General features: G+C 40.3%; 1 protein-coding gene and 1 non-coding gene across 2 annotated transcripts; one reads left to right on the top strand and one right to left on the bottom strand.

Annotated features, from left to right (window-relative positions):
* The first annotated feature begins 7,935 nt into the window (after positions 1–7,935).
* LOC113000559 (small nucleolar RNA R71) lies at positions 7,936–8,042 on the top strand. The gene has a single exon (XR_003265892.1). It is a non-coding gene; the product is annotated as a small nucleolar RNA R71 (small nucleolar RNA).
* Positions 8,043–17,184: 9,142 nt separating this feature from the next.
* Positions 17,185–17,766, bottom strand: LOC102669943 (uncharacterized). Its single transcript, XM_006605022.1, has one exon. The coding sequence runs from the start codon at positions 17,764–17,766 to the stop codon at positions 17,185–17,187; it is 582 nt and encodes a 193-aa protein (XP_006605085.1).
* Between the last annotated feature and the right edge of the window lie 9,002 nt (positions 17,767–26,768).

Genomic DNA, 26,768 nt, shown 5'->3' with positions numbered 1-26,768 from the left:
GAACGAGAGGCAGGAGTTAATGTTGTGTCCGGGAGCTCCACTATGGTACTCACATTTGGCACCCGGGTCATACCACTTGGGGTAGGGTGGCTGGAAGACCCTCCCTGGTATGGCCACCACCAAATGATTCTCCAATAATGAAGGCCATAACTCGGAGTATGCCATGGGAATAGGAGAAAAGTTATCTTTCGGGAGTGGGCGTTGTGCATTATTATAGCTCGTGCCGGGGTGATCGAGGCCGTACCCGAATCAAATAAACATGAAAATGCAGTAACTAGGAAGTGATCCTAGGTCGTTTCCCAACGAGCAGTGACAAGCCAAATGTTCATAATATACTTGCAGTAACAGTAACGATGGGGGGGGGGGGGGTTGGTTGTTTGGTAATTAAAGAGCAGAACAAATAAAATGGAATACGAAACTACTAATATTAAAAACGGGTTGTTTCCTCTGATTCAGAAGCCACTCTCTTATCCTGGGTTATGGAGAATTCGTCCCTAACAGTCAACCACTTAATCCAACCCTATTTCAATTTACTAAGTGAAAATCAACTTAGGGTTTTCAATACGTGATTAGGCACCACATACACCAGTTAGCCCTTCGTCCATTAAGTATGAACGCAAGTTAGGCTCAGAGGCAATTAATCGAACATGAAGCATGCACTGATTAATATTCACGAAATTGGGATAACTGGTGAAGGGAAAACTGCCAGGAAACCACATTACAAACGAAACCTCAAAGAGAGTTGGGCTTCGTCCTCAAAAGGAAACAACACCAGAAAATCTAGCCTTCCATGGATTCAAACAGAAAATGCAAATGAAACATGAAGCAGAAACGTAAATGAACAAGAACGTAAATGAACAGAAACGTAAATCAACAGAAACGTAAATGAACAGAAACGTAAATGAACAGAAACGTAAATGAAAGTAGAAGAAGAAGCAAGAATGAACTCGTAATTAGAAGCAGAAAACAGAAATTTGCATTAAGAACGAAAACTGTAACAAGGGAACAGAAAAACGTGAAAACCTAAAACCAAAGCTCTGAATAATGAAAATAGCATAACAGAATGCCTTCACGAATCCCAAGGCAGCTATTTAAAAAGAGTCACTCAAAGTCACTGGGCCTTATTACAATACTCTGGCCCAAAACGAAATAAACACTGAACAACATAAAATAAAATTGTGAAATTTCCTAATTAGAAATTAACTAAGGTAAGCGCTGCTTTATTTGCCCTCTTCAAGTCCACAACCAAAATCCGAATTAAGCCCAATGTTTCATTAATTCCTGAAATTAGATTAAAAACATCAAATTAGCTAAATGAGCCCAAATAATAAAACTGCCTAATTAATTGACAATTAAGATCAATCAATGATTAAAATGGTGCAAAAAGGGTTTAGAAAATAGAAGAAAATGATGGCACATCAAAACCCCCCATACTTAGCCTTTTGCACTCCTGGGAAAAATGAAACAAAGAACAAAATCCAAGGATATCAAAGAGAGACAAACAAAAACATTCATATATTTCTCAATGAACATCAAGGAATGAAAGGAATGGGTAACATCTAACATAAGGAGATCAAAAAAGTCAAGACATTCATGAAAATCATCCAAGCAACCCAATCATGGAAAAATAGTTAATCAGCTCAAGAATGAAAAGTGATAAAGCCTCACAAGATATACACTCTATCTCTCAAGTGTCTAGGCTACTATTTACCCTCAAAGCACCCATGAAAGCAAACACCACATAGACTTGGCAAGATTCTAAAATTGACAATCAACCCACAAACACAAGCACATGAGGATCAAAAGGTCTTTTAAGGTTGTAATGGGGCCAAGGACAAGGTATGGAGAAATATGGAATAAGTGGCTAAATCCCAAAGGAATAGAGGAGCAATGGGGAATAAGTGCATATTAAGAAAAAAAATAAGAAAATAAAAAGAAGTAAAGATAAAATTTAAACATGAAGAGTAGAACCAAGAGTTTCATCATTCTTGTGCCATTTAAGATCTTATTCACTCAACTTTATTGCTTTTCTTTTTCTTTTTTCGAATTTTTTTTTTTTCGATTTTTTTTTTGAACCCTATAGCCTTTGAGAAACAACATTTCATTCAGCATGTCCAACATTTAACCAATATACAATGTACATCAAGTATGGCCCAGAATACATCATGAAGCATAGCCAACAAAACAAGTTGTCCAATGAAACAAAAACCCCCCACACTTATTCCCAAAACAATTCCAAAGCTCCAAAATTCCTTAAGGATATAGTGATATCATGGTTTTTCACTTAAGGCTTGTAGTGAGCTTCAAAACAAGGAAAGGGAAACAAGGCTCAAAAAGGGCTATCAAAGGGATTAATTCAAGGTAAGTCCATTTGGATAGAAGCTTATAAGAACAAAATTGCCTCAATCATTTCCAGATATGCATGTGAATTAGGACGCATCAACAAGAATCAAGCCAAGGATATTGTGCAAGCAATCAATGGGGCAAAACACACCAAATGATTATGATGATGGATGGCTCAAATTCTCACAAAGGTAAACTCATCACTTTCAAATTGAGCTTTCAAAACTATCATGACATGTAGAGAAGAATCAAGGATTTCAAGTCACAAAATGTCAAGAACTTTTATTTTCAAAACAATTACCCATTTCTTGAACATATCCTATAATTCAAAGAAAAACATGCAAAATCGTACGTGCACACAAAATTGACCCAAAATATTAAACTAAAAATCCGACGAAACTAACAACATTAACAAATTAACACAACTAACAAATTACCAAAACCAACAAAACTAGCAAAACCAAAGAACACTCCCCCCCCATACTTAAACAACACATTGTCCTCAATGTAGCACAATTAAAAGATTAAAAACAATTAAATCATCAAAGAGAATCGGACAAGTGTAATAAAAGCAAAGAAGGAGATAGGAAAAGAAAAAGAAACTCCCTAAGTCATGGTGGAGGAAGAGTAGGGTGGAGTAAGGAAGTCTCTTCCACCACTACGTCCACTAAACAAGGGTTCGTGAGGAATGGCTTAAGTCGATGTCCGTTGACCTTGAAGCTCTTGTTTGTGGAGTCGCTTTTGATCTCAACTGTACCATAAGGAAAAACATTAGTAACAACAAAAGGACCAATCCACTTAGATCTCAACTTACCACTCATGAGTCCAAGCCTAGAATTATACAATAACACTTTTTGCCCAACCACGAAGTCTTTTTTAACTATCATGCTATCATAGAACTTCTTGGTCTTTTCTTTGTAGAACTTGGCATTCTCGTAGGCTTCTAGGCGGATTTCATCTAACTCACTCAGTTGCAACTTTCTTTCCTCACCAGCTTGATCCATAGAGAAGTTGCAAGTCTTCACTGCCCAGTGAGCTTTGTGCTCAATTTCTACTGGAAGATGACATGCCTTTCCAAAGACAACCCGATAAGGAGACATTCCTATGGGTGCTTTGTAGGCAGTCCAATGTGCCCAGAGAGCATCATCAAGCCTGGTACTCCAATCTTTCCTGCTTGGCTGCACAATCTTCTCTAAAATTCGCTTGATTTCTCGGTTAGAAATTTCTGCCTGACCATTGGTCTGGGGGTGGTATGGTGTGGATACCCTGTGTACCACCCCGTACTTTTTAAGCAGGGAATGCATTGTCCTGTTGCAAAAATGGGTTCCTTGATCACTAACAATTGCTTTAGGTACTCCAAACCTGCAAAACAGATTAGACCTGACAAAGTCTGCGACAACTTTAGCATCATTAGTTCTAGTGGGCTTGGCTTCCACCCATTTTGAAACATAGTCAACTGCAAGGAGAATGTAAACATAACCAAAAGAGACAGGAAAATGACCCATGAAATCTATACCCCAGACATCAAACACCTCACAGAATAGCATAGGTTGCTGAGGCATTTGTTGTCGCCATGTAAGTGTATTTCCTGCTCTCTGACACTGCTCACAAGTGCTGCAGATCTTCCACGCATCTTTAAAGATGGTGGGCCAATAAAAACCACAATCAAGCACTTTGCGAGCTGTCCTTTGAACACCCAGATGACCTCCCGGTGCGGAAGAATGACAGAACTGCAGGACTGAGTCAGTCTCATGATCTGGAATGCACCGTCTAATGACCTGATCACTGCACAATTTCCACAAGTAGGGGTCATCCCAGATAAAATGCTTAGCATCACTTTTAATTTTATCTTTTTGGGCCTTAGATGCTAAGGGAGGAAAAACAGAGGCAACTAAATAATTGACAATGTTAGCAAACCAGGGAGTAGAAAGAGAGTCAGAAATACTATACAATATATACAAATGATCATCCGGGAAATCATCCCGAATAGGTGAATCTGCATCAGATACACGTTCGATCCGACTCAAATGATCAGCAACTAGATTTTGTGCTCCGCTCCTATCTCGGATCTCCAAGTCAAACTCTTAGAGCCAGAGCATCCATCGGATCAACCTAGGCTTAGAATCAGCCTTCTTCAACAAGTACTTTAAAGCTGCATGGTCAGTATAAACAATAATGCGGGTACCAACCAAATAAGATCGAAATTTTTCAAGAGCAAAAACTATGGCTAGAAGCTCCTTCTCAGTAGTAGTATAATTTGCTTGGGCAGCATCTAAAATCCTAGAAGCATAGTATATCACCCTGGGCAATTTATCAATTTTCTGAGCAAGGACAGCCCCCAATGCATAATTTGATGCATCACACATAAGCTCAAAAGGGGCTGTCCAGTCGGGTGCCTGGATGATGGGGGTGGTAGTCAGCGCTCTTTTGAGGCAATCAAAAGCCTCTTTGCATCTGTCATTAAAGTCAAACTCCACCTCCTTTTGCAACAAGTTGGACAATGGAAGGGCTACTTTGCTAAAATCCCTTATAAAGCGCCTGTAGAATCCTGCATGACCAAGAAAAGATCGCACCTCTCGCACACAAGAGGGGTAAGGCAATTATGAAATAACAGAAATTTTTGCAGGATCTACTTCAATACCCTTATTGGAAATAATGTGGCCTAAAACTATACCTTGCTCAACCATAAAATGACATTTTTCAAAATTTAGAACAAGGTTAGTTTCAATGCATCTATTCAAAACTTTTTCCAAACTATTCAAACAACCATCAAAAGAGGATCCATATACAGTGAAATCATCCATAAACACCTCTATGCAATTTTCTAAAAAATCACTAAAAATACTAATCATGCACCACTGGAAGGTACCAGGGGCATTGCACAGGCCGAAAGGCATCCTCCTATAGGCAAAAGTGCCGAAGGGGCAGGTGAATGTGGTCTTTTCCTGATCCTCAAGAGCAATAGTAATTTGCATATAACCAGAAAAACCATCAAGGAAACAGTAGTGGGATTTACCTGCCAGGCGTTCAAGCATCTGGTCAATGAATGGCAGGGGGGGAAAATGGTCCTTTTTGGTAACCTGGTTCAGCCTCCTATAGTCAATGCAGACTTTCTAACTGTTCTGCACCCGAGTAGGAATTAGCTCCTCCTTCTCATTTTTTATCACTGTGAGGCCGGTCTTCTTCGGGACTACCTGGACGGGACTCACCCATTGGCTGTCGGAGATAGGATAAATGATTCCAGCTTGCAAAAGCTTGGTTATCTCCTTCTTCACTACATCAAGAATCACCGAGTTGAGTCTTCTCTGTGGCTGTCTTACTGGTTTAGCTCCATCCTCTAAATTTATTTGATGCATACATGTGGATGGGCTAATACCAGGAATGTCCGCCAGGGTCCAGCCTATAGCCTTCTTATGCTTCTTGAGAACTGACAACAACTTCTCCTCTTGCTCATCAGCAAGGGAGGCAGATATAATCACTGGAAAACTCTTGCTATCATCCAAGTAAGCGTATTTTAAATTTGATGGCAGAGGCTTCAATTCTGGTGTGGTCGGCTGGACAGTGGTAGAAGGAGATGGTTTCTCAGCCTTTACCTCATAAAGAAAATCAGAGGTATGTGTACTTCCTGAAACATGGTTAGTCCTATCTGACTCTATAAAATCAATCTCAAGAGGTAAAACACCACCACCAGACATGCAATCAATATCACTCTCAAATTCACTCTCAGATTCACTCTCAGCATCAAATTCAGACATATGATCAAGTACAATTTCAGACTCAATGCATGAAGAGTGAGAGGCATGCAGATTAGAATAAAGATCAGTCATGTATTCATCAACAACATGGTCAATTATTTCAGCACGAAATACAGAAAGATCTTCAGATGGGTATTTCATAGCATCCAGAATATTAAAATGAACAGTTATATCACCAAACTCCATGGATAGTGTGCCTGCATAAACATCTATCTTAGTTCTAGCAGTTTTCATAAAGGGTCTGCCTAGAATGATGGGAACTGATCCTTGAGAGAATCCATCTTCCATATTCAAAATATAAAAATCAACAGGGAAAATCAGTTCACCAACTCTAACTAAGACATCTTCTATGAAACCAACAGGGTAGGCAACACTTCTATTAGCTAAATGAATTACCACATCAGTTAACTGCAAGGGACCTAGAGATAGAGAATTAAAAATAGACAGAGGCATAACACTAACAGAAGCTCCTAAATCTAGCATGGCATTGTCAAACTTACTATTCCCTATAATACAAGGTATGCTGAATGTACCTGGATCTTTGCATTTTTCAGGAATTTGAGGAACAGATTTACCAATCAATGCGGAGACATTTCTGCCCATGCTAATCCGTTCACTTCCTTTAAGCTTCCGCTTATTTGTGAACAGCTCCTTCAAGAATTTGGCATATCTTGGAATTTGCTTTATTGCATCCAACAGAGGTATGTTTACCTCTACTTTTCTAAACGTTTCCAAGATCTCTTTCTCTGCCTCTTCCATTTTTTTGTTGGAAACTGCTCTTGGAGGGAATGGAAGAGGGGGAATGTGCTGCTTCTGCAAATCAGAATTACCTGTGGAAGAAGATTCACCTGCACAGAAATTTTTAGGTAAATTTTTGTCATCACCTTTTTCTGGAGTAGAGTGAAGTTTGGCAGGTTCATTTGCAGATGAGGAAGGTGCCACAGGTTGAGGTCCTTGTCACTGCTTTCCCGACCTCAATGAAATGGCACTGACATTTTTGGGATTTTGGAGAGCTTGAGAAGGCAGATTGTCAGAATTCTGGGACTGTTGTTGATTCAATTGGGTAGCCAATTGTCCCATCTGATTGGTTAAGCTCTGAATGGAGGCTCTGGTCTCTTGCTGAAACTGCATGTTTTGCATAGTCATTTGCCTCACAAGTTCTTCGAGGGAAGGTTGTGGAGGGGCCTCAACTGTTGGTTGTTTCTGGGGTTGTTGTTGTTGTTGGATTGGTGGAGGAATGTATGGTCTGCTTGGGCCAGCAGCATTTTGGAAGGAAGGAGCAGGCTGCTGTTGTTGTTGTTGAGGGCTTGACCATCTGAGGTTAGGGTGATTCCTCCATCCAGGGTTGTATCTGTTGCTGGAGAGGTCATAATTGTTCTGCTGTGGTTGATTTTGCTGCTGAGGTTGAGGAGGTCTATTGTAAATATTTGCAGCATAAGCTTCAGGCTGCTCGATTGCTCCAGGTTGCTGCATGGAAGGGCAAAGGTCTGTATGGTGGTCAGCAGAGGAGCACAAACCACAAACCCTTGCAACAGGTACAGATTTCTGATTCAAGGCCAGCTGGGTTACCAAGTTAACCAATGCATCCAGTTTTCGTTCAAGCTTCTTAGTCTCAGATGATGCAGCTGAGTTTGTAGCTACCTCATGCACTCCTCTAATGACTATGGCATCATTTATGGCGCTAAACTGCTGAGAGTTGGAAGCCATCTTCTCAATTAAATTTCTGGCTTCAGCAGGAGTCATGTCTCCAAGGGCTCCACCACTGGCAGCATCTATCATACTTCTCTCCATATTACTGAGTCCTTCATAAAAATATTGGAGAAGAAGTTGTTCTGAAATCTGATGGTGGGGGCAACTGGCACATAGTTTCTTAAATCTCTCCCAGTACTCATACAGGCTCTCTCCACTGAGTTGTCTAATACCTGAGATATCCTTCCTGATGGCTGTGGTCCTGGAAGCAGGGAAACTTTTTTCTAAGAATACTCTCTTAAGGTCATCCCAACTCGTGATGGACCTTGGAGCAAGGTAATACAGCCAGTCCTTTGCCACTCCCTCTAATGAATGGGGAAAAGCCTTCAGAAATATGTGATCCTCTTGGACATCTGGGGGTTTCATGGAGGAGCAGACAATGTGAAATTCTTTCAAATGTTTGTGCAGGTCTTCACCTGCAAGGCCATGAAACTTTGGAAGCAAATGAATTAGTCCAGTTTTAAGAACATATGGGACATCCTCATCAGGGTATTGGATGCACAAGCTTTCGTAGGTGAAATCAGGTGCAGCCATTTCCCTTAGAGTCCTCTCACGGGGTGGAGGTTGTGCCATGTTCTCAGAATGTGCAAAATCAGAATGCTCAGAATCAGAATGCTCAAAATTATAATGCTCAAGATCAGGATGTTCAAAATCACCAATAACAGAATGCACAGATTCACCAGTAATGGAATGCTCAGAATGATCAAAAGGTATAAAATGATGCCTAACTAATCTATGAAATTTCCTATCTATCTCAGGATCAAAGGGTTGTAAGTCAGATGGATTGCCTCTAGTCATACACTACATTCAGCATGCACACAACTAGTTGCCTTGTCATGTAAATAAAGGTGTAGGTTTGAACTACAACTACCCTCAAATGATATCCAAATGACTTGAAATTTTGTGAGCAACCTTATAAAATGATGAGAAGATAGCACAACAAATTTCAGACAAAAATTCAAAGTCTAACTATGAAAGCTAAAATTGGTAGGTTAAGAAAAATAAGTGAATAAAACTTGAAAAATAAAAAACTTTTGACAGAATCGCTTTTTTTTTTTTACGATGGAGACCTCAGCCGGCCATAGGCATAGGAAATTTTTTTCTACCCCAAATGCATATATAATAATTGCGATTCTGATAACCGGAGCAAAAGTTATGGCCGTTTGAAGTTTTGACAAACACAAAATTTGCTAGTTTTTTGGAACTTTCAAATCTGACCAAACTAAAGGCTCTAGCTATTTTTCCCACAAAATATGGATTAAAAGAAGTTACCACAAAAAAATTCAGCCAAAAATAACAACCCTAGCTACTAAAACAAAAAATCCCAAATAATTCAGCATGGGTGGTCGCTAAAATCCGTCTCTAATTGATTTCTACTACTACTCTGTTTTTCCGCAAGCTGATTTCTACTACTACTCTGTTTTCAAGCACAATCTTCACAGCAAAACACCCAAGACTGAAACAGGGGAAACGCTTAATGGGAAAACTGAAACAGAACACACATTAAACAAAATACCAGGACACTAAACAACACTAACACACATACTAACACAATACTAACAATTAAACATAAAACACGAAAGGATTAAACACACAACACTAGCTAGCTATTATGAACCTTTGGACACTGCTCCCCGGCAACGGCGCCAAATTTGATCGAGGCCGTACCCAAATCAAATAAACATGAAAATGCAGTAACTAGGAAGTGATCCTAGGTCATTTCCCAACGAGCAGTGACAAGCCAAATGTTCATAATATACTTGCAGTAACAGTAACGATGGGGGGGGGGGGGGGTTGGTTGTTTGGTAATTAAAGAGCAGAACAAATAAAATGGAATACGAAACTACTAATATTAAAAACGGGTTGTTTCCTCTGATTTAGAAGCCACTCTCTCATCCTGGGTTATGGAGAATTCGTCCCTAACAGTCAACCACTTAATCCAACCCTATTTCAATTTACTAAGCGAAAATCAACTTAGGGTTTTCAATACGTGATTAGGCACCACATACACCAGTTAGCCCTTCGTCCATTAAGCATGAACGCAAGTTAGGCTCAGAGGCAATTAATCGAACACGAAACGTGCACTGATTAATATTCACGAAATTGGGATAACTGGTGAAGGGAAAACTGCCAGGAAACCACATTACAAACGAAACCTCAAAGAGAGTTGGGCTTCGTCCTCAAAAGGAAACAACACCAGAAAATCTAGCCTTCCATGGATTCAAACAGAAAACGCAAATGAAACATGAAGCAGAAACGTAAATGAACAAGAACGTAAAGAACAGAAACGTAAATGAACAGAAATGTAAATGAACAGAAACGTAAATGAAAGTAGAAGAAGAAGCAAGAATGAACTCGTAATTAGAAGCAGAAAACGGAAATTTGCATTAAGAACGAAAACTGTAACAAGGGAACAGAAAAACGTGAAAACATAAAACCAAAGCTCTGAATAATGAAAATAGCATAACAGAATGCCTTCACGAATCCCAAGGCAGCTATTTAAAAAGAGTCACTCAAAGTCACTGGGCCCTATTACAATACTCTGGCCCAAAACGAAATAAACACTGAACAACATAAAATAAAATTGCGAAATTTCCTAATTAGAAATTAACTAAGGTAAGCGCTGCTTTATTTGCCCTCTTCAAGTCCACAACCAAAATCCGGATTAAGCCCAATGTTTCATTAATTCCTGAAATTAGATTAAAAACATCAAATTAGCTAAATGAGCCCAAATAATAAAACTGCTTAATTAATTGACAATTAAGATCAATCAATGATTAAAATGGTGCAAAAAGGGTTTAGAAAATAGAAGAAAATGATGGAACATCTTGGGGGTTGTATTGTTGACTGGCCGTGGCGTGGCTGGGGCTGTGCGTTGGGTCGGCGTTCTCTCTGCCGCGGGCGGTCCTTTTACTTGAGTCGAGAGGGGACTCCCGGCTCGGATTGAAAAATTCGGGGGATTGGGCTGGTATGAGCTTTGGATATTTTGGGGTGCTTTCATCCACGTCGGGGCGGTGGTGACCACGTGGGCATCTCCTTCCTTTTTCCTCATGCCCACCACTGGGGCTCTTCTGTTGTTGTTGGGGGCCGCATTGGAGGCATATTCGAACTTGCCTTTTCTTAGTCCAGATTCAATTCTTTCTCCGGCGAAGATGAGATCCACAAAGTTAGCTGGCATGTAGCCTATCAGCTTTTCAGAGTAGAACGTGGGCAACGTATCTACCATAATTGTGATCATCTCCCTCTCCGTCATGGGCGGGATGACTTGGGCTGCGAGATCTCTCCATCTTTGGGCATATTCTTTGATGGACTCATGCTCACGCTTAGTCATACTCTGTAGCTGGTTCCGATCGGGAGCCATATCAGTATTGTACTAGTACTGCCTAATGAAGGCAGTTGCCAAGTCCTTCCATGATCGGATCTGGGAAGCTTCCAGATTGGTATACCATGCTACAGTCGCTCCGGCCAAGCTGTCTTGAAAGAAATGGACCAACAGCTTTTCGTCCGCAGAATATGCCCCCATCTTTCGGCAATACATCCGAGGATGCCCTTTCGGACATGTCGTCCCTTTGTACTTATCAAAGTCTGGTACTTTGAACTTGGGAGGGATGATGATGTTGGGCACGAGACATAGGTCCGCTAGATCCGAGAATGGGTAATTGCCGAGGCCCTCTACCGCTCTCAGCCTCTCCTCAAGCGCATCAATCTTTCCCTTATCCTCTGCGAAGGGAATGGATTTGATTACGGGTGCGGGTGAAGATGGGACGTGGCGGACTATGTTTGGTTGGGGTAGTTCATGGGGGGATGGATCTTTGAGGCGGAGCAGGGGGCTGAGATGGGTATCTCCTTCCTCATCGTCTTGCACGGGATAGTCGTCATAAGGTGGGAGTTGACCCTCGAAGGTAGGGGCTTGGCATAAATCTTCCGGGGCGGCACGGGGAGCGAAGTCCGGAGGCAAGCCATAGGGGTAAGCTTGCGGACTATACCTCCGACCAAACAGTGCCGTGTTTCTGTCTCGGCCCAGATTTAAGGTGGGCTGTAGCACCGGCTTCACTTCCCTAGCTGTACTGGAGGCGGTTGCCGTGGCTTTATCCTCTATAGGTTTCTGGAGTTTTAGCATGACCTCCGAGATGGAAGCCATTTGATCTTTTAAGGCCGATAGATCAGCCTTCATCTGTTCCTGCACGCCCTCTTCATTATCCATTTTTCTGGATCGAGTGTTATAGGGGTGCCTTTGTGCTTTCTTAGTTATGATGAAATTCCTAAAGAAATAAACAACGGTGAGTATGCCACCAAAACATGAATATGAAAATGAATGATCGGAGCACTTGGATCCACCCCAAGGTTTTTTAGATAACGTGATGAGTTCAGAACTTCTCATTTTATAAAAAGAACAAAGCTTTCATCTAGCCAAGATTATACAAAGGTGTTACAAGTGAACCTAACGGTTTCTAATTATATGGGCCATCAAATCTATCATGTGTTGACAGTAATTGATTAGCCCATGAATCTCCTCGGGGGCCGTATAGACTTCGGCCATGGCTTTTGCTTTGGCTAATAGACGCGGGAGGTCTTGACTTCCATTCAAGGTCAAGGTGAACCTATCCATCCATATAGTCGCTTCCTGATGCAATGCATCAATCACCCTCCCTCTTGCTTCTTTTTCGGCGTACACTTGTGCAAACTCCTCCACTAGCTCTTGTTCATGGGTCACAGACTGGTTCAACTCTTCCTTGTACTGCCCTATGATAGCTAGCATGCTTTGCTCTGTGGCTTCCAAGTGTTGGGCCAAACTCCTCTTGGACCTTGCACAAGCAGCTAAATCTTCTTTTAAGATCATGCCATGCACCCGTGCCCGGTGTCTTTCCTCTCTTCGGAGCTTGAGCTCATTGTTGCTACCCCACAATGCTCCTCGAAATTTCTCTCGGCCATGTTCCTCCTTGCGGTCCCTTTTGGTTTCTTGTTCAAGGGCTCTTGCAGTGACCGCGTTTTCCTCTTGTAACTCGGTGCACTCTTTCCGGATGTGTGTAGCGGCTGATTTGAACTTCTCCTTGGCGAGTCTTGCCTTCCCTAGCTCTAATTTTAGAGCTCGGACTTCTTCATCTTCCTCCGGAGCTTCGAAGTTCTCCTCATCGATAACTTTCAACTTGGAGAGCCAATCTAACCCTCGCGTGTGAACTCTTAGCCATCCATGATAACCACCGATGACGCCATTTCGGATGTCTCTAAGCTCCTTGTCTTTCCTCAACGGACTTCTCCACACCTTGTGGACTCTTTGTATCACCTTGAGACTTTGCGCGCCTAGATCCCTCACAAGGAAAGGCGAGAGACTTTCTTCTGTTGGCGCTCCCCTCATGGGGTACCCCAGCTGTCTTATGGCAAGTGCGGGATTATAGTTAATACAACCCCTCGTCCCTATCAACGAAACATTAGGGTAGTCCCCACACGAGAAAAGAACTCCCTCCTTGCCTTCCTTCCATCGAGGAAACCAATTGATTGTGCTGCCTCCTATCCCAGCCAAATGTTGGTCCCAATCGACTCTTCCTTTTTCGGCGCATGAGCGATAACTTTGAAGCGGACACGGGTGTCTTGTGTCTTGTTGGAATAGGTGTGAAACCAACCACACACAGAGAGCGAGTAAACAACAGACAATCCGTGCACTATTTTTCTCACACCTCCGGTCAAAGGTGTCAAACAAATCTGCCAAGATAGCCACCACTGGACTCTCCTTGCTATGGTGATATGCGAGGAAAGCATCAATGGCGGCTAAGTCCACCAAACCATCCATGTTCGGAAAGAGGACAAACCCAAAAATCAACAAAGCTAATATATCCGCAAACGGGCCCCACTTCTCTTGGCTCGCCATATCCCTTGCCTTGCCTTCCAAGTATTTCTGTGGCAGGCCTACTACGCCGTTGCGAGTTTGCTTCATGCGATCCAACTCTTTTGCCAAATCCCTGACCACAGCTGCAATCTTGCTCAAGGAGGGAAGAAACCCGGAGAAAAGATATGGTTTTCTTCCCCCACGAGGGCATCCTAGTATTTCCTCAAACTCTTCAATAGTCGGTACCATTTGGAAGTCCCCAAACGTGAAGCACCTCAACGACTGGTCATAGTATTGGGTGAGGGATACAACAGCTTCCGTAAATACCTTCGCTGCGGTCAAATCTAGAATCTTCCCGTACACTTTGCGGAAGGCTTGCCTTTGGAGAGGTCCCATCAATCGTCCCAATTCCTTGAGGCTGGTGACATCTAGACTTTTAACCTTGACTTGGTAAAACCTTTTGCCGTTTTGATTTGTCCCCATCATTTACCTAAAAAAGGGGTGGATCAAGACTCCGACATGAATGATGCAATGCGTATGCATGAAACGGAAAGAAAACAACACAAAGGGGTAATTCACACATACGAGACCGCAGAGATCCAATTTTAATGCTACGTTTTGGGCATGATGGCGCCTCAACGTAGTATTAAAAAGGTTACGTATTACTCTAAAGAAACCAAACATCACTAGCATAACTATAAACTAGTGCTATTTACCAAAAAATGCATGAGAACGAATGGCACGGAGCGTGTTTGCTCTTTGCCCCTATTTGGGAACCTATAGGACAATATCTAGGGGTCTCTAATAACTACTCCCCAACAATTCATAACTCACACGGCTGTTTTCTAGAGGTATCATCACTCAAGATAATAATATTGTGGCGGTATGGAATACCAGCGACAACACATTATAAAGAGAGAAAGCTCTAGACGAGGTTTCACTATTATCAAGCAAGTCGGAGACCTAGCATGATGATAGATTCACCTCCACTCCTTAAATTCCCATGAACCCGGGTATAGGGCCCCTTTTTTTACTGAAACCCGTGGGTGCTTAGAATGCAGTGTAAAGAATGCGAAATAGACAACAGTTATTTACATTTTACACAGTTTAATAAATGCACACAGAAGGTTTCATAATTCCACAATTCCCTTAGAATAGGCCTAACTCACAAAAAGGTCCTCAGTGGAGTCGCCAACTGTCGCAACATGCCCTTTTGCGGGCGAGCGAGGCGAGGCTCACGGGTGCGCAAAAACACCTCTTTTCGATTTCTGCCACATTACGGAATTTCACGGATCGCGTAAGCCTGCTTCCTTTTGATTTCCGACACGTCTCGGGACTTCACATATTGTGCAACAAAGGATGCCAAGAATCTCAAAGCGGCCAACCAAAGGTTGCATGTCATCAAGTAATAATCCCCGGACGAAATTAGGGTATGACACAATGGCAACATCAATGTTGCCGTCCACAAAGTCAGTCAACTCCTCATCCCAATGGCGTCTCTCAAGTTCCTCCTTGAACTCATCAAACTCCGTATAGTAAACTACCACCTTCCTCTCTGGTAAAAGCCTACGAGGCATAATAACATCTGTGTATCTTTCCCAAGCCTCTTGAGAAATGAATCTGGATCTGTCAAATCTGACTTGAGTAGGTGTATAGGTGTAGAGGGTGCCTTTCTTTTCCTAGAAGCCATCTGCAAAATATAAGACAAAACACAAAATATTAGTACAGGTTTATTCTCAAGAAAATAGAAAAATTAAATTGAAAACAGAGTTGGGCGCTTAGTGCAGCATGCTGAGCTTAGCGCGCCTTACGAAATTAACACAAGCGCTAAGCGCAGCGAGCTGGCGCTTACCTCGAAGACACAAAATTTTCTGCAAAATAGGCTTAGCGCACAAAGGTGCTTAGCCTAAGTCCACAATTTTAGAAACAATAGAGGATTGGGGCTTAGCGCAGCATGTCGGTGCTTAGCTTAGCCTCAACAAAAAGAAACTGAGGCTTAGTGCACAGGAGCGCTTAGCCTTATTACAAAGGTAAAGAAACAGAACCTAAGTGGCCCTTAGCTCAACAAGCTGAGCTTAGCGCTTGAACTACACTGGGTATCACAGTATACCATTGACGCTTAGCGCACAGGTGCGCTTAGCATCTGCAACGTTTTGGTTCAACAACCAAGATGAACGTGCTTAGCACGACATGGTCCACTTAGCATGATCATCAGAAATCCTAAAAATTTAACTGTTGTGATGAACAGGCTAAACGCAGTAGGCGCAGTTAGCGCGATCATCGCGAATTCTAGAAAGATACACAGGGGTTTTCACCCCTTTTTAACCACATTGCCCCTAATGGGCTTCTAAACTACCTAAGGTCCTAAAATACATAACCCTAAAACTAGGTAACCTAACCTACAACAATACTAGCTAAGAAAACATAAATCCTTTATCCTAAGGTGTGAAGCATTAAATACAAAGCAAAAGGAAATCCAGAAACTTACTTGGATGTGTAATGTAGAGTATGAGGAAGTAAAGGATGCAGAGGAGTAGTAAGCACAAAACATAAACAAAAGAATGCTCAGGGATAAGAGGTTGTAGAGGTTTGGGTGCAAAGGTAGCAACCCAAGTGCCTCTGCCTCTACTTTTTAAAAATTGAAATTCGGATGGCATGCTTAGCGCACAACTGCTCTTAGCGTGCCAATTTGACGTTTGAGTTTAAAACACTAGCGCTTAGCCTAGCCTCGCGCTAAGCCCAACTTGAGGTTGTAAAATTCAGTAAGAATTTAGGCTTAGCGCGGCAGCGACGATTAGCGCTTTTTTCAACACCAAAAATCTTTCTGCAATATGCGCTTAGTCTGAGATGCGAGGCTTAGCATACATCAAGCTTCAACTTGCAGTGAGTGATTCAGGCTTAGCGCCACTACCTGCACTAAGCGCACTTCCAATGACTTCAAAACAAAATGATGTTGGTGCTTAGCGCATCCTTTCTCGCTAAGCTCAGCTTGAAAGCTCGACTTACAGAATGAATCTAGGGCTTAATGCAGGATGGTACGCTTAGCGCAACTATAATAAATTTTCACAGAGAGGAAGTGGCGCTTAGCGCATCATCCATGCTAAGCCGACTGCTTAAGGTGTAACTTACAATGAAGATGTTGGGCTTAGTGTAGCGATGTGCACTTAGCTGAACCATTCAGCCAATCAATTAGGGGTCTTTGCGCTTAGCGTGAGCAAGCTCGGCTTAGCGCATGAAGAGATGGTGCTTAGCGCAAGGTTTGCGCTTAGCGGATAAACAATCTGAAAATTTTTCTAAGTCATTTTCTACTTATCTCTTCACACATAATTTAAAAACCCTTTTTGTTCATTACTAAACAATCTGAAATCAATCACAATCACAAGCAAGATGTCATAACTAAATGCAAGAAATAAAAATGAAGATAAAGAAGGGAAAGAAAAACCGGGTTACCTCCCAGTAAGCGCTTCTTTAACGTCACTATCTTGACGCATCTTCCTGTTATCCAGGATCGAATTATGTTCCCACTTCAAGGACCTTCTTCTCAGGTCTTCTTTCTTCCATCACATGAACTTTAAAATAGACATTCCGGTCAGGTGGTTCTTTATCTTCATGAAATAGATCAAAGCTGATTTTCTGATCTTCTATGCCCATCTGCAACATCTTCTTTCCCATATCTACTACACAGCTTGCAGTAGACATGAATGGGTGGCCAAGAATGAGAGGAATATCAGCATCCTCTTCTATGTCTATCACCACAAAATCAACTAGAAATATAAGGTGTTTCACCTTCACCAAAACTTCTTCAATCACTCCATATGGTCTTGCGATGGAGCGATCAGCTAACTGGAGGGCCATGCGTGTAGGTATTATCTCTATCTCTCCAAGTCGTCGACACGTGGAGAGAGGCATTAAGTTGATACTAGCTCCTAAGTCTATGAGAGCTTTTCCTACAGTAACCTCACCAATGGAACACGGTATCGTGACAACTCTAGGATCTTTGTGCTTAGGTGGAAGAATGCATTGAATCACAGCACTACAATTGCCTTCTACCACAATTCTATCACTATGGATGTACCGGTTCTTCTTTGTTAGCATATCTTTTAAAAATTTGGCATAGAGGGGTATTTGTTGAAGTGCTTCTCCTAAGGGTAAAGTAATTTCTAGTTTCTTGAAGATATCAAGAAATTTGGCCAAATGTCTTTCTTTCTCTTTTCGGGAAGGTACCAAAGGATAAGGTACTTCCTTGCCTTCATTTGAAGTAGTATCCTTCTTCTTGTCAGTGTTTACCTCACTCTTGCCTTTCCTTATCTCATCATCAACAACTTTCACTTTTTGTTTTTCATTTTTCAACTTTTTTTTTCTTTTTCTTCTTCTTTTATTCTTTCTTTTTCTTTCTCTTTTATTGGTGTCTCTTCATCCTTATCATCTTTAGTCTCCTCATTAATCTCTTCAAGTTCTACAAAATCAGAAATAGGTTCAAGGGCTGGCTTAGGTGCCAGTTGTTGTTTATGTTCCTCCATCTTCTTTGCAGCTTCACTATCATTTCCTTGGATTGCCATTCTACTTCTAGTCATCACATCTTTACATTCCTCAGGATTTTTCTCTGTATTAGTTGTAAAACTGCTTGATTATCTATCCGCCAATTGCTTTATAAGCTATCCCACTTGGACCTCAAGATTCTTTATGGCAGACTCTGTGCTATTCTGATTGGACATAGAAACCTGCATAAACTGAGCTAGAGTATCTTCAAGCTTCGTTGTGCGATCATAGAGACTAGGCCCTTGTTGTTGTGGCCTTGTGGATGGTCCACCTTGATCTCTATTGAACTAATTTCCAGGGTGGTTCCTCCATTGTCCCTGTTGTTGATTATATTGCTAGCCATGTTGGAATCCTGAAAATCCTCTTGCATTAAAATTGTTTTTGGGCTGATTTCCCGTGTAATTGACTTCATGAGTGGGGTGTTCTTCAATAGGAATACAACATCCAGATTCATGAGCTCCCCCACAGATGGTACATCATGCAACCTGCAAAATAGAAGCATGTAAAGTTTGTGCAGAATGAATTTGAGTTGGCAACTTACTTAGTGTTTCAGTCAAGGCTTCCAATTGCTTAGACAACAATTTGTTATGTGTCAAAAATGCATCTTGGGAGGTTAACTCCAATAAACTCTTTTTGGTAGGAATATGAGCTCTATCTCTCAAACCATAACTTATCAATGCTGGTGAAAAATTGTGGCACATTAGAACTTGAATAATCTTCCAGAGTAACTCTTCTTGGCTCTTCAGCCATGATGTAGTCTTCACTAGGATCTAAATGAGAATGTTTTGCAATAGGAAAACTAGAAGATTCCGCAGAAGATTGAGGTTCTTCCTTTGGAATTGATGTTGCCTCTAAATCCTGCAAAAATTTTCTAATTCTCTCTTGATTATTGTTTGCTTTTGGCAAGTGCACCAGATCGCGTAAGTAGTATAAAACGGTAAGAACCGAGTATCAAACTCTTGGGGAACTTGTGTTACTTGGTAAAGCTATTTCAGTGAATAGGTGTCTAGTGTGAAAAGAGATGTGTTTACTATGAACAGGTGTGTAAACTAACTATTAAAAGGGAAAATCATGTGAGAAATGATGCCTAAAGACAAATAGGTAACACGTTGGTCTTCCTAATAGGTGCCTGATGTTAAAAGGATATTCTCTACTTAACAATGCTCTTGCGTTCTATGGTGTCTCCTGAAATGCTAAACCCCGATTCCTCATGATAGTCTAGCCTAATCTTGATTAAGCATCGTTCGTAGATTCCTCTTGTTGGACTAAACTCGGCCAGGACCGCATTAAGACAAACATACAACAACTAGGTTATCATACCCCGATCCCTCGTGATAGTACGACAAACTAGCCTTGTCCTATGAAATTCTAAGAATCAGACCAGTTTCCACTGTTGAATGATCCTAAAAACACATGCATCTACGTGATCGAGGCAAAAGCATGGTAGAATGAAGTTATGATAGCACAATGAACACACAAAACATCATTAAATAGATAAAAAAAAGATATTTACATCAAGTACCTACAAGGAAGATCCAACAAAGGAAGATCCAACAAAGGATTTAGCTTTCCATAACTAGGAAGCTTCCTTTACAACAAAGAGAAGAGAAAGATGAAAGATTGCAGAAATACAAGTAGTGGGGATGTCTCCTCCACCTCTAGGACCTCACAATCACTCACAAACTCATCTCAAGCTCTTAGGACGACTTCCTCTTCAAGCTCTGGTCTCTGCAGATCTTCACACAGCAAAATCTCTCAAACTCTCTGGAACTTGGACCTTTCTCTCTCTAGATCTCTCTAGACATGCAGAAGCTTCAAGAAAAGGCCAAACTCCCATAAAAAATCTGATTTCAGGCTTAAATAGGCGGCTTTGTTCGTGCTCATGCGCTTAGGTAATTCTAAACCGCTCAGCGCGCATGAGTGAATTTCGACTTAGCGCGGCTTTTCTCACTCAGCGGATGGACTGAAGCGGTGCGCTTAGCGGGATGGCCCTTCGCTCAACAAAAAAGCACAACTCATCCTTCTTCCAGATTCTTCCTCGCGCTTAGCCGAGGAATGGTGCGCTCAGCGGATGGTTTGCTAAGCCAACAGATTGGCTTAGCGAGAGGGTGAAAATCAGCACTTCAAAACTTGCCTAATTAACCTGAAATTGAGAGAAAATGGTTATTAAACACACAAAATGGAAGTACTAATTATTTATTACCTATCTTTAACAAAAAGTAATTACAACACTACAAAATAACCATAAATTGGAGGAGTTTGATATAATTTACACAGGTTTTATACACAAAAGTTAGTCGTATTCATCAACTAACAATTACGCCTTCTACAAGTGGCGTTAATCTCCAAATCAATGGGAATCAAATCACCTGCAGAAGATCTTCTTTGCATACACAAACAGTACAGCAGTTATCCAATTCAAAAGAACAATGAATGGACTAAAACTACTATGTTAGTCAAAAGAATCAAAAAATTGAAAAAGTAAAATTAAAGCAATGCTGCAAACTGAACTAAACTCTACTAACAGTTTAGTTCCCCGACAACGACGCCATAAATACTTTTTTGGATTTCCCCTGCGGTTACTTTTTGTTCCACCTTTTTTTCGTTCAAATATATTCAAGGGAAATCCAGTTTGCCAGAAAGCACACCGGATCATCAAGTATTTAAAAATTAAAACGGATGAATCCGAGTATCGAACACAGGGAACAGATGTTAGCCTGAATTAAGTTCAGAAATGAAGCATTGTTAAGAGAACATGTATGATTCATAATCTCAAATAGAATTTAAACTAAGTTTTATGCTAAAAACTATAAAATGTAAAGTAAGTAAAAGTGATAGCAGTAGGTAGAAATGTTGGGTCTTTCTAAGAAACAAGCTGATGCATAGAAATATATTTCTCTAATCAATCGTGCTCTTGTGTTCTATGCTGTAGCCTAAATTACTAAACCTTCGATCCCTCGTAAGGCCAAATTAATCCAAGTTTCATCTGCAGATCCCTTATTTAAGACTAGGCCCAATTTAGACAACCCTCTTAGGTTTAGACTAACTTAAACTGAGTTTCATCCGCAGATCCCCCATGTAAGACTAGACTCAACTCAAGTAGCTTACGAAAGTTTAGCCTAATTTAGCCTAAGCTTCGTCCGCAGATCCCTCATGTAAGACTAGGCCTAAACTAAACAGCATTATTGTAACAATATAATTAAAACCAAAACTTAACCTGCAGATCCCTCATGTAAGACTAAGTTTTGATCCTGCTTCAATCAAGTTCTAAGGCAACGGTACATTTCCTAATGCTAAAGTCACCTAACTATGCGCACAAATGGGTGATCAGACTAAAAGCATACAAACATTAAGCATTGAACACAGAAAACATAATCAATTAGATATTAGGTATTTACATCAGCTGTTCATTAGAAATCCCCAACTAGGGTGTTCAGCCAACCATTACAGAAGAAACCCTAATAATAATAAGCTTACAAAACCTAGGTATCTCTGCAAAAGCTGCTCCTTTTCCTGCCTCCAGAGCTGTTTTCCCTAAATGGGCACTGTGGCTACTGTGGAATTCTGTGCCATGGGTCTTGTCTCAAATGTGTAAAAGCTGTACAAAAGCTATACCCTAATTCTACACAAAACAGGCTCTGAAATAGCGACGCTGTGCTTAGCGCCACCTTCGCGCTTAGCGCAGGTAAGTGAAATTGGGCTTAGCACTAGTCTCGCGCTTAGCCTGGCTCAAGGCACCTGTTGCGCTTAGCACACAAATCTCGCGCTTAGTGCGCGACCTTAATATTGATGCCCTTCTAGATTCTTCTATCGTGCTAAGCGCGTTGAAGCTACGCTTAGTAGTGGATGCACGCTTAGCCCAACTGCAGAGCTAAGCTCAACTGTCACTTTTAGCACTTCATGACTTAGCCTCTTTTTCACCTGAAATTGCACATGTTTCATCATTAAATCCAATGGACATATTCTAGAGACAGCTTTATCCATAAAACAAAATTTATTTACAAAAATCACTACAAAATAACCATAAATTGGGGAACTATACAAGTTTTGGAAAATGATTTCTATACAAAAGTTAATCATATAAAGTGACTAACAGTTCCGTAACGCTTCCGTGACGTTTCCATGATCAATTCCGCGAACATTCTTTGTCGTTCTTCATCCGTTCTTCATCATTCATCGTTCTCCGACCGGTTAGTTTTCGATTTCGAAGCTTTGAATTGATTCTATGCACCCTTAGGGGCCATTCTTGCTTTGTATGTCTTCATCTTCATTCTTCTATCGTCGGTATTCTTTTTCTTTGTTTTAAGCTAGTTTCGACCGATCATTTAAGTCGTAATCTCCCTTAATCAATGTTAAAATGAATTTCAACCGATCGTTTGCGTTGTAATCTAATTTAATAACCTTTAAAATAAAATCCAATCGATCGTTTACGCTTTAACCTCAGTTAATCATCAAAAAGGTAAGTTTCAACCGGTCATTTACTTTGAAAGTTCGCTTCTTAATAAGTTGAGAAATAACCAAGTGAAACCAAAGCTAAAATCAACTCACAAATCAAGCTTTGTCCACAAGAAAATCATTTGAATCCGTTCAAATGTCCAACACCTTAACGGTTTCTCCCTTTTTTACTTTTATCGGTTAAAACGAACCGTTTAAAAGTCTAAAATCAACATCCCGCATAACTTTCTCGCTTTTTAAAAGAACTGCGTAGGTCGGAGTTCCTCATTGCAATTGAGGATACATAGGAGCAAAAACCCCACTTTTGTCGACCCCAAAAGATAAAAAACATAAAAAGGGGAAAAAGAAACAAACTTGAAGTCATGATTTTGCACATTTTATTAAAGGCTGACGTCCCTTGTGACGGATGCGTAGGGTGCTAATACCTTCCCCGTGCATAAACAACTCCCAAACCTTTTATTCTTAATGTTCGTAGACCGCTTTTTGGTTTTTTCTAATGTTTTCCTCAAAAAAATGTTGGTGGCGACTCTGCGTGTTTTCCTTCCTTGGAAGACGCACCCGTGAGCCTCGCATCACCCTCCCGCCGAAGGTTAGGTTGCGACAGAGGATCCTAATGACTAGTACCCTCACCATTAACACTAGATGAATGAAGACTCGTGTTGGTTCCTAAATTGTGGTTCTTTCTTGTTGGGAGTTTGCAAAAGGTAAAAGTTAGGAATCAAAAGAACTCAAGATAAGTGTGATAAGCATGAAGAAAGTATTATGCAAAAACAAGATAAACTAGACGTGACTAGTAAAGAAAATAAGCTATGAAAGTAAGCAAGAAATTATAGTGCAAGAAATGTAAACTAGGCGGATCCTTAGAGTGTTTGGATGACCACATTTAAGGTTCCCAACAAAACACTCACTATCCTACGGGAAAATTGCCTAGGATTATTACACATAAATGGAAGTTTGGTAACCTATTGGAGGCTCCCAACACACTTGCAACGAAAGGCCTTTTTGTTACAAAATTTGAAAGCAATGAAGGTAAGTAAATTACCAATTACAATGTTACAAAAAAGTCCTCAATTTTGGTGGTTTTTCTCTCTTTGGTGTTTCACTCAATTTGGAGTGCTTCTTAGTCCAATGTTTGGCCCCTTGCTTCTTGACTCAAATTCTTCAAGGGATGGCACCAATCCTCCTTTCCAATTCCCTATATGGCAACTCACAAACAAGGAAACAAAGAGACAAGCAATAACCAACAACCAAAAAATGAAATGAAAGCTAAACCAATAGAGTTTTAACAAGACAAATTTTCAAGGATTATTCAACAATTAAAGCAATGAAAGGCACATAAAAGCAATGTAGGACTCAAAGAGAAACCTAGAATGGCTTTAGAATAGAGTAAAAACACTAAAAAAAAAGACTCAAGAAACCTCTAGTTTTGGCACTTATTTTCACACTAATTTTCAATTGAAATTTCAGAACTAAGACTAGTATAAAATAGGCACTAATTATTGAACAAATTTTCAGCCAAAACAACAGGTACACTTCCCTTTCACTTTTTTTTCCAGGACACTGATTTTCCTGCCAACTTGTGTGATTTTTCTTATTTTTTTCATTCTATCCAAATCACTTGGTTTTTTTATAATTTTTTCCATGTCTATAAAATTCAGTAAAACTTTCAGCTCAAAATTTGCAATGACCAATTCCCAGTAATTTTTACAAGTTCGCATGTTCAAGCTGCCAGCACCAGTGATTTCAGACTTCGAATTTTTTAATCATGGTATATTGATTGCCTTAGGCTTACTTTCAACCTTCCTATGTATGTTGAACTAACTAGGCTTGTTTACCATAATTTTAGGAGTTCAATATCCAATTAGGATCAAAATTTCTGCCAGCAATTCAATCACCAAAACTCAAAGTCACAATAGACACAATCATAAGAAAACCTAAAAGTTCAAGAAAAGGTTCACAATCAAAGACTCTCTAAGAATTTTGCATGAACATATTAAGGACTAATTAACATTCAAGATTTGACTCAAATCAAATAATAGGCAAAAAAAATTTCATACACTCATGAACAAATGAGTTAGACAAAGAAACAAGAAAAAATAAAATTCAGCACAACATAAGGAATCTTATGTGACAAGTTTCATGACTAGACATGACTTCTATGACAAAACTACAATAGGTGAACATGTCACTCTAGATTTTTGAGGTTTTCTTCTACTTTAATGTTTTTTAAATAATTTAATGGTTTAGGTTTCATACACAAAAAATAGCAAAACAAAACTCAAAGGAACCTAAACTCAACATAATTCATGGTTCAAGAATTATCCTTACTGGTTGGATGTTTGGTTCCAAACATATTGAAGATCATTTCTTCATCTTGCACCCTCGATTTCAACTTCCCTTTCCTCATATAAATTAAAAAATGAGTTGTCCTCATGAATGGTTTTCCAAGAATAAGGTGAACTTCAATATCCCCTTCCATGTCCATAATTACAAATTCAGTTGGAAATATAAATTTATCCATATTCACTTGCACGTCTTCCACCACTCCATATGACACTTTGATTGATCTGTTAGCTAGCTAAAGTGTCATCCTTGTGGGCTTAATCTTTACATCTCCACCCTTTCTAAGCATGGAAAGTGGCATGAGATTAATGCTTGCTCCCAGATCCAACATTGCTTTTCTCACGGATAGATTCCCAATTAAGCATTGAATGGTGAAACTTCTTGGATCTTTATGCTTGAAAGGAAGTGCTTTTTGAATTATAGAATTGCAACTAGCTTCTAATTCAATGTATGTATTTCTAATTTTTGTTGAGGATTTCTTTCATGAAGTTGGAAAAGGTTGGCATTTGCTGAAGAGCTTCTGAAAAAGGGGTGTTAATTTGAATCCTATTTAAAATGTCCAAGAAGTGTGTGAATTGTCTCTCTCTGTCTTTTTTGGTTGCCACATGAGGATAGGGTAATCCTTGAGGTGGAGCAGGTTTGGAAGATTTCTTCTTCTATCTTACAAGTTGGTTTTTGTTCGCATGTCTCACAAGTTATCTCTTTCTCTTCCTCACTCACATCTTCCATAACTCCCTCCTTCCTAGTTTTCTCTCCACTCACATTCCTCCCAACATCACCACTCATAGTGGAAACTACCTTGCTTTGCTCTATGGGGTTGGTTTAGGTATTAGCTAAGAAGGATCCACTCTTAAGGTCTGCCAACTTCTTAGCAAATTGGCCAATTCAGACTTCAAGGTTCTTAATAGAGGCATTTGTGTTCTCTAGGTAAGTAAGGGAGACTTGCATAAACTGGTTAAAGGTCTCTTCAAACTTAGTGGCTCTATCTTGGTGTAAGGGTTGATGTTGTTGGTTTTGGTTTTGATAAGAAGGTTTATTGGAGGGTCCAACCTTTTGCTTCTAGCCAGAATTGTTGTCCTCCACCCTTGATTGAAATAAGGGTACCAATTGTTGTTGTAGTTCCCTAAAAATTTTGATTCACCATATAATTTGCTTCTTCTTGGGAACCATTTAGCATGCTTCATTGACCAGTAGGATAACCACCTCCAAAAAGAACACAAACTAAAGACTTTTTGTCTAGCTTGCCCACTCTGAAGTTGAGGAATTTTCTCAATTTGTTTTGCTAGTGCATCAAGCCCTTAAGTGATCAGTTGATTTTGAGATAAAAATGTGTATATGTTCAAGAACTTGTCATAGAGCTCATCCCAGGACCAATTTGGTGGGATAACTTCATACCAATGTTCAGCCTTTACTTCAAGTGAGAAAGGAAAAAGGCTTACAAAAATAAACTCATCATCCATTTGGTAGATCTTCATAATCTCATAGATGCAAACAAAGGTAATCAAATGTGCATATGGATCTTTGTTAGACACTGGACGATCCATCACTGGACAACCCAAACATCTCTTAAGGTTTTGATAAGAAAACAAAGATATAAATTTGTGTTAACCATTTTGTTACATGTAAGTAAAATAGGTTTGATGATTGGAAGCAACGCTAGATGAGACTTATCCAATAATGGATACCTCATTTGCTAGAAGCAGGAAGTACTCATCCAATTCATTGAAACAACAATTGGAAGAAGTATTTCATTTGAATTA

This window comes from Glycine max, chromosome 19, assembly GCF_000004515.6.
Source record: "Glycine max cultivar Williams 82 chromosome 19, Glycine_max_v4.0, whole genome shotgun sequence".
In the NCBI taxonomy this organism is placed as follows: Eukaryota; Viridiplantae; Streptophyta; class Magnoliopsida; order Fabales; family Fabaceae; genus Glycine; species Glycine max.
This window is presented reverse-complemented; position numbering and strand designations above follow the sequence as displayed.

Bases quoted from the DNA above. Each gene is read 5' to 3' on its own strand.
- LOC102669943 (XM_006605022.1), bottom strand. From the start codon at position 17,766: ATGCTAACAAAGAAGAACCGGTACATCCATAGTGATAGAATTGTGGTA.